Source organism: Amia ocellicauda, chromosome 1, assembly GCF_036373705.1.
Source record: "Amia ocellicauda isolate fAmiCal2 chromosome 1, fAmiCal2.hap1, whole genome shotgun sequence".
NCBI lineage: Eukaryota > Metazoa > Chordata > Actinopteri > Amiiformes > Amiidae > Amia > Amia ocellicauda.
Genome location: NC_089850.1, coordinates 61,651,172 through 61,671,877, shown reverse-complemented (window position 1 = coordinate 61,671,877; position 20,706 = coordinate 61,651,172). Strand labels below are relative to the sequence as shown.

The following is a 20,706-nucleotide window of genomic DNA, read 5'->3' as shown; positions in this document are numbered from 1 at the left end:
TTAAACAGCACAGTAACATAATGCTAATCATATTTTGGGCACAGTGGGTAGTACCTGCTCTTCCTCTCTCATCTCCACCATCTTCTCCGTCTCATCTTGTTGTTCCCTGTTGCTTCCCTTCCCAAAGCTGAGCTTTAATTAATATACACTTAATATACACCTCGAAACAAAATAAAGAGGTCCGGACCTCAGTGGCGGATACGGCCATGAGCGCAGTTGTCTACCATGACAATCAATAACTCAACCAAATGTCAATTCAGAGTCAGTGATCTTCTCACAAGGACTTTATTTGTGAATGGAAGTGGATTTTGGCATCAATATCAACACTCAGGCATCCCATCCTCGCCTAGAGACGGAAGGACCGTTTTTTTTTTGGGGGGGGGGGGGGGGGGGGGGGGTAAGTTTGCACGTGGTTCTTTAACTTGAGGCCGCCGTGGTGACAGGAGATGCAATAGTCAGCCAGTGCCAGAGTGGAAGTGAGAGGGGACATGATTGGATGGGGAGGTGGTCAGAGGTCACGTTTACTCCTTGGAGGCCATGTACACAATCAGGTCGACCACTCGGGTGCTGTAGCCAAACTCGTTGTCGTACCTGAGGGAGAGGAGAGCAGCATTACAGACATGACACACACTGGCACGCGAGAACCACAGCCGCCCCTCTCCAGGACGGACAGCCAGCCGCCAGTGGCCACCGCCAAGAGGTGGGTTGGTTGGCAACGTACCAGGTGACGAGTTTGACAAAGTGGTCATTGAGGGCGATGCCGGCTCCAGCATCAAAGATTGAGGAGTGCGTGTCGCCATTGAAGTCAGCAGAGACAACCTGGGGGATAGAAGACTGTTGGAGCACTGTGCAGATTGAATGTTTCCCCATGATCCTCTACCCTGGAAAAAGCCATCTATGGGGTGCGTTGTGTGAAGTACTGTCCAGTGGGTGGATATGGCACTACATTAACAACTGGCCACAACAGTACACAGATGCTAGGTCCCCCCCACCGTTCGACCCCATGAAGCAGTGTGCAGTCAGGCACTGACCTGGTCCTCTGTGTATCCCAGGATGCCCTTCATGGGTCCTTCAGAGGCCGCCTTCACTGCAGCCTTGATGTCATCATACTTGGCCTGAGAAAAACAAGATTTTGTTGCTGTAGGTTTACCGGTCTGTAAAGCACTCAGTGGCTACCCTGCTAAGGGCGATATACAAATGGTTTGATTAATAGAAGCCACATGTCCCCCTAACAAGGTGGCACTGGATCCCCACTGGGGGACACTGGTAGGATGTGGCCCCAGAGCAGCAGGTCCTCCCTGTGCAACACAGCCAGGCCCTTGGGGTCCATGGACAGGGTCAACAGCCATGCAAGAGGGCCCAACAGGACCAATCTAGAAGTGTAGCTCCGGCCACTCAGATCCAAAGGCCAAACCCAATGTGTTCTGCAACGAAGCAATTGGACCAGGGCGACTCACCGCTTTCTCCAGGCGGCAGGTTAGGTCAACCACGGACACGTTGGGGGTGGGCACTCTGAACGCCATGCCCGTCAGCTTCCTGTGAGGAGAGAGCGATTAGACTGAACACTCCAGTGCATGGACTGGTCCAATACCCGACCCATCACCCTGCTCTACGGCACCCCCAGCCTGGTTCTGACCCGTTCAACTCGGGGATGACTTTGCCCACAGCCTTGGCGGCGCCGGTGGAGGCGGGGATGATGTTCTGGTGCGCGCCACGCCCATCCCTCCACAGCTTCCCTGATGGCCCGTCCACGGTCTTCTGGGTGGCAGTGTAGGCGTGCACTGTGGTCTGGGGAGAGAGGCCACATTACCCAGCAGCCCTGGCAGCACAGGCTGGGGCTCACAGGTACATCGTGGGCATATAAGTCACTATGTAGGTGCACAGCCCTTCTACAGACTTCATCCACATTACAAACGCCTACAGGGGTTGCCAGGAGCTGTAGTTCTCGGGCTCTTACCATCAGCGCCTCCACAATGGTGAACTTGTCATTGATGACCTTGGCCAGTGGGGCCAGGCAGTTCGTGGTGCAGGAGGCATTGCTGTGGAGAGAGAGAGAGAGAGAGAGAGAGAGAGAGATCAACCCCAGGACTGACGGCAGCAACCCACTCAACTGCCCATCAGCGAGTCAGCTCCATGGCAGCAATTAGGATCAGAAATGAGTCATGCAATGAAACCAAGTATTAGAAGTTATAAACTGTATAAAAAGCTTACGCACCATCATGGTCTCCATTCCCATGGAAGTGAACATGGCCATCCACATTGGCCGGGACAAGTCAGTGCGAGAATCAAGCGGACCCTTTTAAAATTCAGTGACATGAACTACAGATGCACACACACTTGGATGGCATTACTGTAAATTCACCTTTAAATATAAAGGGCTTAAAACAAGTAGCTTTCCCCCCCTCCTCAGCTTGGCTTCTAAAATAAGCAGCTTATGGACGGTTTTATTATGCAGTCACGATAGTCGGTCTCGTGTCTACTGAATGAGTGGCACAGGCATTAACGATGCTCACAATACGAGGGGCTTTAGTGATGCCAGGAATCCAACAACGAGCAGCAGCCGGCGTTCAGCACACCAACACCGCAGTTGCCCACTGGACCAGCAGGCAATCAGTGTGCATGCGTTAACAGGTTATCGTTCAGTGCGCGGGGCAGGGCAGGGCAGGGCAGGTCAGGTCCACAGGCACGTTACAAGTCTTCTCTTACAAGGCCACCGTTTTATGTACGATTGTCCCCAGGACAGAGTTTTGGCGTTAGTTCAGGCTGGCAGGAACAGCACTGCAGGCCTTTCACCGTGTGCCGATTTGAGCATCAACTGTGGATTTCCTTGTGTCCCACACCCTGCGTTTAGACAATACATTTCCAACTTCACTTTATCCAGTACCATCTGGTCTTAAAACACCTCTCCATTTCAAACCTGCCTCTATGGGGAATGGATTGCATCCCTCCCATTACTGGGATAGCAGATCAAACAGCAGGTACTTACAAGTGAATGAAATGCAAAATAAGCACTACTTAAAATGCAACGTGATTGACCACTTTATATTAAAAAAAAAATATATATATATATTTATTATTAATAATAGGGAGGGTGGGCGGGAGAGAGGCACTCTTCCTTTTAACACGTTTGGTCCGGGGGTCCATGGGTCCCCCCAGGGCCGCTCCTCTCCCGAGCCCGACCTGACACACTGGTCTCGGTAGCACAGACTGTCAAGTGAAGCTTCCCATGTGCACCAGACTAGCACAGTCTCTCTTGATCGCTGCAGGTCTGCGAGGACACCGAGGCACCAGAAGAACATCCACACACCGTGAGGGCACCAGCGACGGAGGGGCCACAGCCTGCAGAGAGGAGCCAGTACGGCAGAGACGGAGCCGGTCCAGAGTGAAGCATAGACATCTCCACCAGGACTGTGACTGCCTCCTCTGCAGGATTGATTGTTAAAGTATTTGTTTTTAACTGAACAAAATATAAAAATAAATTGTCCCTGCTTTTAAAAGCACTGAGTTTCCCCCCCCCCCCCCCCCATTTGTTGAAAGGATGGTTATTTTTAAGTTCTGATGCATTGGCCATTTTTAAGAAAAAGGAATGCATTAGACCATTTTGTTGGGAACACCTTTAATGAATTGGACAATTCAAAACTAAATCTGTTAATCACTATTATTTTTCATTTCTTGGCAGATGCCTTTATCCAGGATGACTTGCAACATAATACATCATATTGTTTTTGAAGTTGATAGGATTTAGTTATGCACCGATTGTCCTGAAACACTTGATCACTGGTTTTTGTTCTTGGTTCTTTTGAAATTCACTGATTTTAAATTTGAAATATAAAACTATTATACTAAATAATCCCCATCTATGTGGGAGGAAGAGTTCTGGAGGTTTAACTAGGTCTGCATTGTGGAGGACCTGCGGCACGGCGCTGTACTGCTCAGAGGCGGTGGGGCCGCTTACCTGACCACCTTCAGGGAGTTGCTGTACTTCTCGTGATTGACACCCACTACGAACATGGGGGCGTCAGCACTGGGGGCCGAGATGATGACACGCTTGGCCCCGCCCTTCAGATGAGCCTGAGAGACAGCAAGAGGAGCGATCAGATTATCCTTCCCAGGAGCGCCCGGTGGTGGTGCTTCGAGAGAAGTGTATGGGACTCACCGAGGCCTTCTCGATGGTGGTGAAGACGCCGGTGGACTCGACCACATAGTCTGCCCCCGCAGTGCCCCACTTGATCTGGGTCGGATCCCGCCTGCAGGAGAGAGGTCAGTGTTGTTAAAAGGGACACATGCGTGGTCAGGGTTTAAAGGGTGTGGGGGGGAAAGAGAGAAAGAAAAAAAAAAAAAAACTCACTCCTGGAAGACCTGCACCACCTTGCCGTTGATCACCAGCTTGCCCCCCTCGGCCTTCACGTCCCCTTTGAAGCGGCCGTGCGTGGAGTCATACTTGAACATGTACACCTGTGGGCAGAGGGGCAGTCAGGACACTTCAGACAGGTACAGGAGGAGCACCAGGGCCAATGGGGCATCATGGGCGGGACGGGGGCGGAGGACGACCACAACGACTCACCATGTACTCCAGGTCAATGAAGGGGTCATTAATGGCCACCACCTCCACCTTCCCAGAACTCACTGCAGCACGGGTCACCAGACGCCCGATACGGCCAAATCTGGAGGGAGAGATGGACGAGTGTCCAGTCAGTGAGTCTGTGGCTCCTGACCCCACCAGGGTGGAGAGAGGGGCATTGCATGAAGAGGCTGCAGTACTACCATCTCACCAACAGATGACAGCAGAACCTCAGAGATCCCTCTGGAGCTACAGACCCTGTAGTTGTCAGTTTTACCATAGAAGGAAAAGCAGAGCAGCTGATGAAGGAGCAGGGAGTGTGACCTTGTCAAAGTCACTGTGCCAAATCCTCCAGAGGCAGAAATGAACAGCTACTGTGAACACATGGCTCAGGGAATTAGTGTTATCAAACCACACTGCCCTACAGAGGTGCAGGTCCACGACCGCACGCATCCCATCCTTCCCATGGGACGTGAACGCAGTCCACAATGACGGGGGCCACATAGCTGGAGCACACGGGTACACCACTGGACAGGCATTACTGGGAAATCGCTGAATTAGTTACTGTAATTCCAGTACAGGGCATTAGTTCCTGCATTGCACCAGGGAGCGTTATGGAGCTGCAATGGCAGTGTGGTTTACTACAGCACTAGACTTCACTACAGTACATGCCGTGTGGTGTAGTAAAGGCCTACAGACTGAACACACCAATACAGCACTGTTTTACAGTAGAATCATTTCTCTCAATGCACCTCCAGAGGATCATGAAAGATGGTCCATTCCCCACCCTCATCTCACCCAATCAGGAGACTGCAGGTCATTGCACTGCTAGGCTGGTCAGACAGGTGACTGGAGTTCAAACTTCATACTAGCCCCAACTGCACTACACGTTAAGGGACTCTGGAGTCACCCCCCCCTCCCCACACCCAGCGAGGCCTCAGGGCAGCCATTATCTGTGGGGTAAAAGGTCAGCATTCTTTATTAAAAACAAACAGCCTCGTTGGCATTGTTAATTAATGACCTGCCTCCGCAGTACTCCTCATTAATTCTCCCGCAGGCGGGACTCTGGACATTGGACCGTTAGTGTCCAGGCACTCTTATTGCTTATTTTACTCGGCCTCAGGAGTGTCCGATTCAGCCACAGAGAATGCTCCCCCCGCGTGAAGGCAATGCCGTTCAAGCGGCACCATCTCCAGAGCAGCACAAGACAGAAGGGCCAGACTGTCAGAAAGGTCAGAGTGGAAAGGCTGCCGATGCCATGCCAACCTTTTCAGTGAAAGGGCGAGGGGCTAAATATAGAAGGGAGGAATGCAACAGCCGAGCGGGAGAGCAAGACTAAAAATACACCCCTCTGCACAGGACAGTGAGCGCACCGCACACCAAGGTGCATTAGTCCTGGAGAGCGTGTAGACTAGCAGTGGAATGGACACTGTAGCACACTAGACAAACTGACTGGACAAGTGCATTACCTGCACAGACATCACTCTAATGCACAGCATAGTACAGAGTGAAGCACATGTAGACTGGATCTGTACAATTAACTGACATGAATACAGACCATACATTAACACTAGTCAAGCCCAGGTGTTGTCCAGTAGGGCTCAGTGAATGCATCTGTACTGGACACCACAGTACATGAACACTACTGGATTCTCTATTCCTCTCCAGACCCCACCCCCAGCTATCTCAGGGTGACCGAACTGCTTTGGACTGATTCATTGATCTCTACCCCTCCCCCCCCTTGGCAGTTATCCTGCACCCCCCTCAGAACTCAAAGGTCACCAGCACCAGGGCAGATGCCACCATACAGGTCAATGGTTACTCCAGACACCACACACTATCTGGGTTGGTCAGCATTTAAAGATGCCCAGATCCCCTCCAACTATAATTAGCAGACTTACCCATTGATGCCAATCTTCACCATGGCTCCCAATTAGTGCTCAAGTCCTCTGCTGTAAAGAAACAGAATGACAAGTCAACATTTTAAACTGCAGCTCCCAGTATACTGTCCAGTTACTGGGCTAAAGTGCATCAGCTCCACACTAACCAAGTGCCATACTGCTGCCATTATACGAATATAGGACAATACAGACCGCAGTACTACAGCACAGCACCATCTGTACTGCAGGACTCGCAGTTTAGCGCCGAGCCGCAGAGCCAGGCGGTCAGTCATTAACACAGCGGTGACCTTTGAACCCGAGCCCAGGTTCGCTGTAAACCGGAGGCGCGGTGACCGATGGAGTCGCTGCCCACCCCCGCACGCGTGTTACACGGTTAAGGCATCAAGACTTTTGAAGCGAAACGCGAGGGTCAAGTTAACTGGAGAACAAGCTGAACCGGAGGGCAGCTGCGGGGCCGGGACTGCGCGTCCTTACCGTGTGAGACTGCGCGTCCTTCCGGGTCTCCGCTCCTGTGCGAGTGTAGACAGCAGGGGCGGTGCGCTTTTATACCCGCGCCCCACCGGCCACGCCCCCGGTCGGCCACGCCCCCGGCGCTCCCCGCTCTGGGAGTGAAGGTCACCGGGGACGGCTGCTGACGTAATACCCGCAGCGGCAGCGCAGGCGCACAGACGCGTCCTCTCCTGTGTCCTGCCAGGAAAGCCCCCCTGGACTCTGCATTGGAGAGAAAGACGAAAACCTATATAGCAAATGTATTTCTTAGCAGATCCTTATCCAGATTCGTCATGTCAACGAAACCCGTCTCTGCTCTAACAGCATCGTCATACGGCATGCGTGCACTACAGCGGCAGTGTAATTATAATAATTAACATAGGCCTGTATTACACGTACAGCGGTAGAGCGGCGACGCCGGCGGAGGGCGGTGCCTCGGGGAGAGCGCGTCTGCTATTGGCTGGCAGAGGGTCACGGTCCGGAGGGGGCGTGGCTCCACACGGAAGGCAGTGAACGATGCAGACGACTGAGCAGTACAGTACATAACAGGATATATATCTATATATACATCTGTATCACGTAACAACACAAATAGTAAATGATGAACACTGGCACATATTTCTCTTTATTATTATTATTATTATTGTGCAGCAGTGTAATTAGCAGTGGTATTATCAATATTTGTTGAGGTATGCTATTGATCTGAGTTATAATAAACTCCAATAAAGTATAACTGCACAGAGCGAGGCTGTTTATGTAGCAACCTAAAAGACAGAGAGGTAGAGATCCTGATACGTGTAGAAAAGCACGAGTCTCCCTCCCTCTGTCTCCCTGTCTCTGTCTATAGACTCGCACACACAGACAGCTGCCTGGCACTCACTGACCTTCTCAGAGAGGGAGAGAGAGGCAGGGAGCGACAGATCACTTTCAGTCTGAGAGCATCAGAAAGGTCAACAGAGCCTTTTGACATTAACCAGAAGACCCCAGCCCCCCCACTCTGTCTCTCCTCTCTGGAGGTCAAGGGAGGCCAGGCTGCTGTTATGTGTTGTGTTGTGTGTGTTTGTATGAGTCTGTGTATGTTTGTGAGTATTTGTGTCACTGTGTTTCTCTGTGTGTCTGTGTGTAAATCAATCTTATATTTCTATTTGTTTCAATAAAGGTATTGCAAAAAATCAGAACAAATCTGTAAATATTAAGTGTACTATGAAGTCCAGTCAGTGTTAATGTGCTGTAGTGTCCAGTCAGTCGGTGTTAATGGACTGTAGTGTCCAGTCAGTCAGTCAGTGTTAATGTACTGTAGTGTCCAGTCAGTCAGTCAGTGTTAATGTACTGTAGTGTCCAGTCAGTCAGTGTTAATGTACTGTAGTGTCCAGTCAGTCAGTGTTAATGTGCTGTAGTGTCCAGTCAGTCAGTAAGTCAGTGTTAATGTGCTGTAGTGTCCAGTCAGTCAGTGTTAATGTACTGTAGTGTCCATTCAGTCAGTGTTAATGTGCTGTAGTGTCCAGTCAGTCAGTGTTAATGTACTGTAGTGTCCAGTCAGTCAGTGTTAATGTACTGTAGTGTCCAGTCAGTCAGTGTTAATGTACTGTAGTGTCCAGTCAGTCAGTCAGTGTTAATGTGCTGTAGTGTCCAGTCAGTCAGTGTTAATGTACTGTAGTGTCCAGTCAGTCAGTCAGTGTTAATGTACTGTAGTGTCCATTCAGTCAGTGTTAATGTACTGTAGTGTCCAGTCAGTCAGTCAGTGTTAATGTGCTGTAGTGTCCAGTCAGTCAGTCAGTGTTAATGTACTGTAGTGTCCAGTCAGTCAGTCAGTGTTAATGTGCTGTAGTGTCCAGTCAGTCAGTCAGTGTTAATGTACTGTAGTGTCCAGTCAGTCAGTCAGTGTTAATGTGCTGTAGTGTCCAGTCAGTCAGTCAGTGTTAATGTGCTGTAGTGTCCAGTCAGTCAGTGTAAATGTGCTGTAGTGTCCAGTCAGTCAGTGTTAATGTACTGTAGTGTCCAGTCAGTCAGTCAGTGTTAATGTACTGTAGTGTCCAGTCAGTCAGTCAGTGTTAATGTACTGTAGTGTCCAGTCAGTCAGTGTTAATGTACTGTAGTGTCCAGTCAGTCGGTGTTAATGGACTGTAGTGTCCATTCAGTCAGTGTTAATGTACTGTAGTGTCCAGTCAGTCAGTCAGTGTTAATGTACTGTAGTGTCCAGTCAGTCAGTGTTAATGTACTGTAGTGTCCAGTCAGTCAGTCAGTGTTAATGTACTGTAGTGTCCAGTCAGTCAGTCAGTGTTAATGTGCTGTAGTGTCCAGTCAGTCAGTGTTAATGTGCTGTAGTGTCCAGTCAGTCAGTGTTAATGTGCTGTAGTGTCCAGTCAGTCAGTGTTAATGTACTGTAGTGTCCAGTCAGTCAGTCAGTGTTAATGTACTGTAGTGTCCATTCAGTCAGTGTTAATGTACTGTAGTGTCCAGTCAGTCAGTCAGTGTTAATGTGCTGTAGTGTCCAGTCAGTCAGTCAGTGTTAATGTACTGTAGTGTCCAGTCAGTCAGTCAGTGTTAATGTGCTGTAGTGTCCAGTCAGTCAGTCAGTGTTAATGTGCTGTAGTGTCCAGTCAGTCAGTCAGTGTTAATGTGCTGTAGTGTCCAGTCAGTCAGTGTAAATGTGCTGTAGTGTCCAGTCAGTCAGTGTTAATGTACTGTAGTGTCCAGTCAGTCAGTCAGTGTTAATGTACTGTAGTGTCCATTCAGTCAGTGTTAATGTACTGTAGTGTCCAGTCAGTCAGTCAGTGTTAATGTGCTGTAGTGCCCAGTCAGTCAGTGTTAATGTACTGTAGTGTCCAGTCAGTCAGTGTTAATGTGCTGTAGTGTCCAGTCAGTCAGTCAGTGTTAATGTGCTGTAGTGTCCAGTCAGTCAGTCAGTGTTAATGTAATATAGTAAACTATAATATTAATTATACAATTTGACACATTATTGCCAATTTTATATTGAGTTGGGTTGGTTGTCATTACCCATATACCAGTGTTAAGGCACCCCCCCCAAAAATATATGAAATAAGAATAATGTAGTATATTTATACAACTGCATATTTGTATCAATGTGTTACTCCCTTAACACACTGTTGATATGTTTTTTATTGCATTATAGTTCTAATGTAGCATTTGTGGCTCGTAATTGTGGTAAAAGTGGTCTTGTGGCCCAGGCAGTAATCTGACACCTGGCCTTCATTTATGTTGCTCACTACTGGATTATACCATTGGTATTGTTTTGTATTGAAGGCTTACAATGGTTTGGCCCCTTAATATGTGTTTACTCTGGTGGTAAAGAACAGCAATCCAATGGTTGTTCCAAGGGAGAACTTTCTGTTGCATATCAGAATTATTTTTCCAATTTGTCATCTCTCGTTATCTGGTTTGAAATATATTATCTGGCATTTACTTAAAATAAAATACAATCGCTTTGTAAATAGTGCCAGTTAATTGATTTACTGTTGATTTCTTATTTTTAGTATCTTCTTTTTCAAATGTTGTACCACACATTGTTAATGTGTTGTCTATTGTCTGTGTTCCAGGACCCCCTTGTAAATAAGTGTCAATGGGTACATTTCCTTTTAAGACAGAAATAAACCACACTATACTATACTATCTATACTGCACTATACTGTACTTATACTGTATGAATATTGCATGATCTTTAAGAGGAGTGTAATACCATCATTGTCCACATAGTAGCAATGTTAATATCATTTACACAGTATAATACAGAGCATAGTATAAAAAAAATAAAAAAGTGAAACAAAACATAATAATGCAGCTCAGTTTATTCACACCCCTGTTTGTCTCTCACCCTTTCTCTCCTACCATCTTTCTGTCATGGCTCCTTTTCAGTCTTCTTCTCTGCTCTCTCTCTCGATATCTCCCGCTTTCTCTCTCTTTGTCCACCTCTGGCCCTTTGTCCCCCTCTGTCTGTCGCTGTGTATCTCTGCCTCTCTCTCTCTCTCTCTGCTATGTGTGTGACTCTCCCGCTCTCTCCCCCATCTCTCTCTCTTCATCTCGCTCTCTCACTCATCTGTGTCAGTGATCACCACTCTGTAACGAACAACTTCCTGTTATAAACCACATCCTTCTCACACTCACTGGCTGACTGACTGACACACTGAATGGCTGACACACTCATTGAACCATTTTTGGGCACTTTAATACAATATCTGTGTGAATGGAGGGGGAAAGACGTACTGTAACCAGTAGTTCAGCGGAATTCCTCATTAGTACTCATTAACAGAAAGTTAATCAGTGAGGCAGTGAGTCAAAGGCTGAGAGAGTATCAGAGTGACAGAGCAGAGCTGTCAGTCAAACCACAGAGATACTGACAAACAGACTGACTTAGTGGAAGTATATAATTATTATTATATTTTACTACATTACACTAACACTGACTGACTGGACACTACAGCACATTAACACTGACTGACTGGACACTACAGTACATTAACACTGACTGACTGGACACTACAGCGCATTAACACTGACTGACTGGACACTACAGCACATTAACACTGTCTGACTGGACACTACAGCACATTAACACTGACTGACTGGACACTACAGTACATTAACACTGACTGACTGGACACTACAGTACATTAACACTAACTGACTGACTGGACACTACAGTACATTAACACTGACTGGACACTACAGTACATTAACACTGACTGGACACTACAGTACATTAACACTGACTGACTGGACACTACAGTACATTAACACTGACTGACTGGACACTACAGTACATTAACACTGACTGACTGACTGGACACTACAGTACATTAACACTGACTGACTGGACACTACAGCACATTAACACTGACTGACTGGACACTACAGCACATTAACACTGACTGACTGGACATTATAGTACATTAACACTGACTGGACACTACAGCACATTAACACTAACTGACTGACTGGACACTACAGTACATTAACACTGACTGGACACTACAGCACATTAACACTGACTGACTGACTGGACACTACAGCACATTAACACTGACTGACTGGACACTACAGCACATTAACACTGACTGACTGGACACTACAGTACATTAACACTGACTGACTGGACACTACAGTACATTAACACTGACTGACTGGACACTACAGTACATTAACACTGACTGACTGACTGGACACTACAGCACATTAACACTGACTGACTGACTGGACACTACAGCACATTAACACTGACTGACTGGACACTACAGCACATTAACACTGACTGACTGGACATTATAGTACATTAACACTGACTGGACACTACAGCACATTAACACTGAATGACTGGACACTACAGCACATTAACACAGACTGACTGACTGGACACTACAGCACATTAACACTGACTGACTGGACACTACAGCACATTAACACTGACTGACTGACTGGACACTACAGCACATTAACACTGACTGACTGGACACTTCAGTACATTAACACTGACTGACTGACTGGACACTACAGTACATTAACACTGACTGACTGACTGGACACTACAGTACATTAACACTGACTGACTGACTGGACACTACAGTACATTAACACTGACTGACTGGACACTACAGCACATTAACACTGACTGACTGGACACTACAGCACATTAACACTGACTGACTGACTGGACACTACAGCACATTAACACTGACTGACTGGACACTACAGCACATTAACACTGACTGACTGGACATTATAGTACATTAACACTGACTGGACACTACAGCACATTAACACTGAATGACTGGACACTACAGCACATTAACACAGACTGACTGACTGGACACTACAGCACACTAACACTGACTGACTGACTGGACACTACAGTACATTAACACTGACTGACTGAACACTACAGCACATTAACACTGACTGACTGGACACTACAGCACATTAACACTGACTGACTGGACACTTCAGTACATTAACACTGACTGACTGGACACTACAGCACATTAACACTGACTGACTGGACACTACAGCACATTAACACTGACTGACTGACTGGACACTACAGCACATTAACACTGACTGACTGGACACTACAGCACATTAACACTGACTGACTGGACACTACAGTACATTAACACTGACTGACTGGACACTACAGCACATTAACACTGACTGACTGGACACTACAGCACATTAACACTGACTGACTGGACACTACAGTACATTAACACTGACTGACTGGACACTACAGTACATTAACACTGACTGACTGGACACTACAGTACATTAACACTGACTGACTGACTGGACACTACAGCACATTAACACTGACTGACTGACTGGACACTACAGCACATTAACACTGACTGACTGGACACTACAGCACATTAACACTGACTGACTGGACATTATAGTACATTAACACTGACTGGACACTACAGCACATTAACACTGAATGACTGGACACTACAGCACATTAACACAGACTGACTGACTGGACACTACAGCACATTAACACTGACTGACTGGACACTACAGCACATTAACACTGACTGACTGGACACTTCAGTACATTAACACTGACTGACTGGACACTACAGCACACTAACACTGACTGACTGACTGGACACTACAGTACATTAACACTGACTGACTGGACACTACAGCACATTAACACTGACTGACTGGACACTTCAGTACATTAACACTGACTGACTGGACACTACAGCACATTAACACTGACTGACTGGACACTACAGCACATTAACACTGACTGACTGACTGGACACTACAGCACATTAACACTGACTGACTGGACACTACAGTACATTAACACTGACTGACTGGACACTACAGCACATTAACACTGACTGACTGGACACTACAGTACATTAACACTGACTGACTGGACACTACAGCACATTAACACTGACTGACTGGACACTACAGCACATTAACACTGACTGACTGGACACTACAGTACATTAACACTGACTGACTGGACACTACAGTACATTAACACTGACTGACTGGACACTACAGTACATTAACACTGACTGACTGGACACTACAGTACATTAACACTGACTGACTGACTGGACACTACAGCACATTAACACTGACTGACTGGACACTACAGCACATTAACACTGACTGACTGGACATTATAGTACATTAACACTGACTGGACACTACAGCACATTAACACTGAATGACTGGACACTACAGCACATTAACACAGACTGACTGACTGGACACTACAGCACATTAACACTGACTGACTGGACACTACAGCACATTAACACTGACTGACTGGACACTACAGTACATTAACACTGACTGACTGACTGGACACTACAGCACATTAACACTGACTGACTGACTGGACACTACAGCACATTAACACTGACTGACTGACTGGACACTACAGCACATTAACACAGACTGACTGACTGGACACTACAGCACATTAACACTGACTGACTGGACACTACAGCACATTAACACTGACTGACTGGACACTACAGTACATTAACACTGACTGACTGGACACTACAGTACATTAACACTGACTGACTGACTGGACACTACAGCACATTAACACTGACTGACTGGACATTATAGTACATTAACACTGACTGACTGGACACTACAGCACATTAACACTGACTGACTGGACACTACAGCGCATTAACACTGACTGACTGGACACTACAGTACATTAACACTGACTGACTGACTGGACACTACAGCACATTAACACTGACTGACTGACTGGACACTACAGCACATTAACACTGACTGACTGGACACTACAGCACATTAACACTGACTGACTGGACATTATAGTACATTAACACTGACTGGACACTACAGCACATTAACACTGAATGACTGGACACTACAGCACATTAACACAGACTGACTGACTGGACACTACAGCACATTAACACTGACTGACTGGACACTACAGCACATTAACACTGACTGACTGGACACTTCAGTACATTAACACTGACTGACTGGACACTACAGCACACTAACACTGACTGACTGACTGGACACTACAGTACATTAACACTGACTGACTGGACACTACAGCACATTAACACTGACTGACTGGACACTTCAGTACATTAACACTGACTGACTGGACACTACAGCACATTAACACTGACTGACTGGACACTACAGCACATTAACACTGACTGACTGACTGGACACTACAGCACATTAACACTGACTGACTGGACACTACAGTACATTAACACTGACTGACTGGACACTACAGCACATTAACACTGACTGACTGGACACTACAGTACATTAACACTGACTGACTGGACACTACAGCACATTAACACTGACTGACTGGACACTACAGCACATTAACACTGACTGACTGGACACTACAGTACATTAACACTGACTGACTGGACACTACAGTACATTAACACTGACTGACTGGACACTACAGTACATTAACACTGACTGACTGGACACTACAGTACATTAACACTGACTGACTGACTGGACACTACAGCACATTAACACTGACTGACTGGACACTACAGCACATTAACACTGACTGACTGGACATTATAGTACATTAACACTGACTGGACACTACAGCACATTAACACTGAATGACTGGACACTACAGCACATTAACACAGACTGACTGACTGGACACTACAGCACATTAACACTGACTGACTGGACACTACAGCACATTAACACTGACTGACTGGACACTACAGTACATTAACACTGACTGACTGGACACTACAGTACATTAACACTGACTGACTGACTGGACACTACAGCACATTAACACTGACTGACTGACTGGACACTACAGCACATTAACACAGACTGACTGACTGGACACTACAGCACATTAACACTGACTGACTGGACACTACAGCACATTAACACTGACTGACTGGACACTACAGTACATTAACACTGACTGACTGGACACTACAGTACATTAACACTGACTGACTGACTGGACACTACAGCACATTAACACTGACTGACTGGACATTATAGTACATTAACACTGACTGACTGGACACTACAGCACATTAACACTGACTGACTGGACACTACAGCGCATTAACACTGACTGACTGGACACTACAGCACATTAACACTCTGCATGTGTGTGTATTTGCATTTGTCTGCATCTGCATGTGAGTGTGTGTGTGTCTGTGTATGATTCAGACACTTTCTCTCCCACAGACACAGAGAACCGGAGAGAAAGAGAGTTAAAACTGCATTGAAACAGATTTACTGACTGCTGTGAGAAACTACATTAAATTGTGTTGGAATAAGAATATTTGTGAGAGACAGAAACAGAGATAGAGATTGTTAATAATTAAAAGGTTAGCACGTGGGGGGCAGATGGAGGATAGATGGATAGATAGAGAGTGAGAGCGAGAGAGCGAGAGAGAGGATGAATTGGGTGGTCTTACATCGTTCATTTTTCTAAATGAATCTGAACTTTGAAAATGACTCAGAGACTCTTCAGTTACTGACAGTGAGTGTAACCCAGTCAGTCAGTCAGTCAGCTAGTCTATCAGTGGATCCGTCAGTCTGTCTGTCAGAAAATCATTGACACTGGGTAAGTACAACTATATGTGTGTTTGTGTCTCTGTATCTCTCTGTGTCTCTCTCTGTGTCTCTGAGTCTCTGTGTGTCTGTGTCTCTCTGTCTCTCTCTGTGTCTCTCTCTGTGTCTCTGAGTCTCTCTCTGTGTCTCTGTGTCTCTCTCTGTGTCTCTGAGTCTCTGTGTCTCTGTGTCTCTCTCTGTGTCTCTGTGTCTCTCTCTGTGTCTCTCGGTGTCTCTCAGTGTCTCTCTGTATCTCTCTGTGTCTCTCTGTGTCTCTGTCTCTCTCTGTGTCTCTGTGTCTCTCTCTGTGTCTGAGTCTCTCTCTGTGTCTCTGAGTCTCTGTGTGTCTGTGTCTCTCTGTCTCTCTCTGTGTCTCTCTGTGTCTCTGTCTCTCTCTGTGTCTCTGTGTCTCTCTCTGTGTCTGAGTCTCTCTCTGTGTCTCTGAGTCTCTGTGTCTCTGTGTCTTTCGGTGTCTCTCTGTGTGTCTCTGTGTCTCTCTCTGTGTCTCTCGGTGTCTCTCAGTGTCTCTCTGTATCTCTCTGTGTCTCTATGTGTCTCTGTCTCTCTCTGTGTCTCTGTGTCTCTCTCTGTGTCTGAGTCTCTCTCTGTGTCTCTGAGTCTCTGTGTCTCTGTGTCTCTCGGTGTCTCTCAGTGTCTCTCTGTATCTCTCTGTGTCTCTCTGTGTCTCTGTCTCTCTCTGTGTCTCTGTGTCTCTCTCTGTGTCTGAGTCTCTCTCTGTGTCTCTGAGTCTCTGTGTCTCTGTGTCTTTCGGTGTCTCTGTGTGTTTCTGTCTCTCTCTGTGTCTCTCTGTGTCTCTGTCTCTCTCTGTGTCTCTGTCTCTCTCTGTGTCTCTCTGTGTCTCTGTCTCTCTCTGTGTCTCTGTGTCTCTCTCTGTGTCTGAGTCTCTCTCTGTGTCTCTGAGTCTCTGTGTCTCTGTGTCTTTCGGTGTCTCTCTGTGTGTTTCTGTGTCTCTCTGTGTCTCTCTGTGTCTTTCTGTGTGTCTGTGTCTCTGGGTGTCTCTCGGTGTCTCTCGGTCTCTCTGTGTCTCAGTGTCTCAGTGTCTCGGTGTCTCTGTGTTTCTCAGTGTCTCTCGGTGTCTCAGTGTCATTCTATCTGTGCTTTATTAGCATTGTTAGCAATATTGCCAAACAGGTTAGTATCATAATAAATATTGATAAACATAGGTCCCTATATATATATATAGGGACCTATGTTTATCAATATTTATTATGATACTAACCTGTTTGGCAATATTGCTAACAATGCTAATAATGCTATATATATATATATATATATATATATATATATATATATTAAGCAGGGACACCATAAGACAATATGAATAATAACAGCAGCCACAGACAGCAAACAGGGTAATGATACAGGAGGAATAAGGGAGGAGGAGAAAATAGTACATGGGAAACATATTTACATACATACAATTAACAAAAAATCATGATAACATTTCTATGAACAGATTAGAAATTTGTTAATGTGCTGTTGAGTCCAGTCAGTCGGACACTGATTATAAACTGTATTCAGCCTCTCTCGCTCTTCTGCAGGATGATAGCTTTCCACCGCAGCCTCCTCTCCTGGTCCTTTTCTCTCTCTCTCTCCCTCCCCTTCCTCCTGTCCTCCCTCCCCTTCTCTCTCTCTCTCTCCTGCAACCAAGACACGCAGTACAAATGGCCAGAAAACACTCCCACCAAATGTTGCTCAAAATGCAAACCAGGTGAGAACACTCCCTCTCTCAGTCAGTGTTAATGTGCTGTAGTGTCCAGTCAGTCAGTGTTAATGTGCTGTAGTGTCCAGTCAGTCAGTGTTAATGTACTGTAGTGTCCAGTCAGTCAGTGTTAATGTGCTGTAGTGTCCAGTCAGTCAGTCAGTGTTAATGTGCTATTGTGTCCAGTCAGTCAGTCAGTGTTAATGTGCTGTAGTGTCCAGTCAGTCAGTGTTAATGTACTGTAGTGTCCAGTCAGTCAGTGTTAATGTGCTGTAGTGTCCAGTCAGTCAGTGTTAATGTACTGCAGTGTCCAGTCAGTCAGTCAGTGTTAATGTACTGTAGTGTTCAGTCAGTCAGTCAGTGTTAATGTGCTATTGTGTCCAGTCAGTCAGTCAGTGTTAATGTGCTGTAGTGTCCAGTCAGTCAGTGTTAATGTGCTGTAGTGTCCAGTCAGTCAGTGTTAATGTACTGTAGTGTCCAGTCAGTCAGTGTTAATGTACTGCAGTGTCCAGTCAGTCAGTCAGTGTTAATGTGCTGTAGTGTCCAGTCAGTCAGTCAGTGTTAATGTACTGTAGTGTCCAGTCAGTCAGTGTTAATGTGCTGTAGTGTCCAGTCAGTCAGTGTTAATGTACTGTAGTGTCCAGTCAGTCAGTGTTAATGTGCTGTAGTGTCCAGTCAGTCAGTCAGTGTTAATGTGCTGTAGTGTCCAGTCAGTCAGTCAGTGTTAATGTGCTGTAGTGTTCAGTCAGTCAGTCAGTGTTAATGTGCTATTGTGTCCAGTCAGTCAGTCAGTGTTAATGTGCTGTAGTGTCCAGTCAGTCAGTGTTAATGTGCTGTAGTGTCCAGTCAGTCAGTGTTAATGTACTGTAGTGTCCAGTCAGTCAGTCAGTGTTAATGTGCTGTAGTGTCCAGTCAGTCAGTCAGTGTTAATGTACTGTAGTGTCCAGTCAGTCAGTGTTAATGTGCTGTATTGTCCAGTGTAGTCAATGTGTCCCCTCCCCTCCCCCTAGCTCTGTAAGTCTCTGTTTGTCTCTGTCAGTGTGGTTGAGGTCTGTAACTGTCAGTAAAGGGTGACTGTACTGAGACATGTGATTCAGAGAGAGATTGACAGTCAGATAGGGAAGACATGTGTAATATATATACGCAACAGGCCCGTGATGTGACAGTTTGGACCTCCCCTCTCTCTCTTTCTGTAAATAGTACTGCTTCACCCATGTCTGCTACATCTACTACCACTATTATTATTATTATTATTATTATTATTATTATTATTATTATTATTATTATTATATCTACAGTAGTGTCAGTGCTGTGTGTGTGTGTTTCACAGTGTCACAATGTTTAGTGTGTGTGTGTCAGTATTCAATGTGTTTATTACAGTGTTCAGTGTGTTTACTACAGTACTCAATGTGTGTTTATTACAATGTTCAGTGTGTGTTTATTACAGTGTTCAGTGTGTTTTTTCCAGGCACCTACATGAGATTCCGTTGTCCAGATTTAGGAAGTCGTGACACTTACTGCCGTCCCTGTTCGACTGGCTTCTTCAACCCTGAACACAACATCAAGAGAGTCTGTGAGCACTGCAGGAACTGCAGCCAGAGCTGTGAGACACTTAGCACACTCTTACACATACTCAACACACACTCAACACAGAACCAACACTATACACTATACTATCATGCATCTTACTGTATCATATTTAACTAATATAATATAGTCAGTCAGTGTTAATGTGCTGTAGTGTCCAGTCAGTCAGTGTTAATGTACTGTAGTGTCCAGTCAGTCAGTCAGTGTTAATGTACTGTAGTGTCCAGTCAGTCAGTGTTAATGTGCTGTAGTGTCCAGTCAGTCAGTGTTAATGTGCTGTATTGTCCAGTCAGTCAGTGTTAATGTGCTGTAGTGTCCAGTCAGTCAGTGTTAATGTGCTGTAGTGTCCAGTCAGTCAGTCAGTGTTAATGTGCTGTATTGTCCAGTCAGTCAGTGTTAATGTGCTGTAGTGTCCAGTCAGTCAGTGTTAATGTGCTGTAGTGAATTTAAACTCTCTGCAGAGTAACACTGCTCAAAGCAGGGACTTCCCCACCACTGTGCCAGGGTGGTCTACAGTCAAAGAGAGACAGAGAAAGAGAAACAGAGAGGGTGTGTGGGTTTTTCAATCTTATCGGAAACAGGGGTCGTATCTGAAGTCACGCGTCAAGGCAACTGACTTCAGTGTTTTCAGTGTGTGTATATATATATATATTTCTCTCCGTGGCATTTCAACCCAACCGACGGAGTCAGGAGGATGAGCAAACAATCAAGTTGGGTTTAAATGCAGTTAAAATGCCAGGGAGAGAGGGAGGGAGGGAGGGAGAAAGAGAGAGAGAGAGAGGCTCTACAGTATATAATTAGGGTGACCAGATTTTCCATAAGTGGAAACCGTATGTATA

General features: G+C 46.1%; 1 protein-coding gene across 1 annotated transcript; it reads right to left on the bottom strand.

Moving 5' to 3' along the window:
* Positions 1–255: 255 nt before the first annotated feature.
* Positions 256–7,089, bottom strand: gapdh (glyceraldehyde-3-phosphate dehydrogenase). Its single transcript, XM_066712377.1, has 12 exons — positions 6,937–7,089; positions 6,463–6,513; positions 4,565–4,664; positions 4,349–4,455; positions 4,157–4,247; positions 3,956–4,071; positions 1,958–2,039; positions 1,637–1,788; positions 1,458–1,536; positions 1,032–1,115; positions 722–819; positions 256–591 (listed from the first exon to the last, which is right to left on the bottom strand). Exons 2-12 carry the CDS (start codon positions 6,483–6,485, stop codon positions 522–524), a joined length of 1,002 nt encoding a protein of 333 aa, XP_066568474.1. The 5' UTR covers positions 6,486–6,513; positions 6,937–7,089; the 3' UTR covers positions 256–521.
* Positions 7,090–20,706: the final 13,617 nt, after the last annotated feature.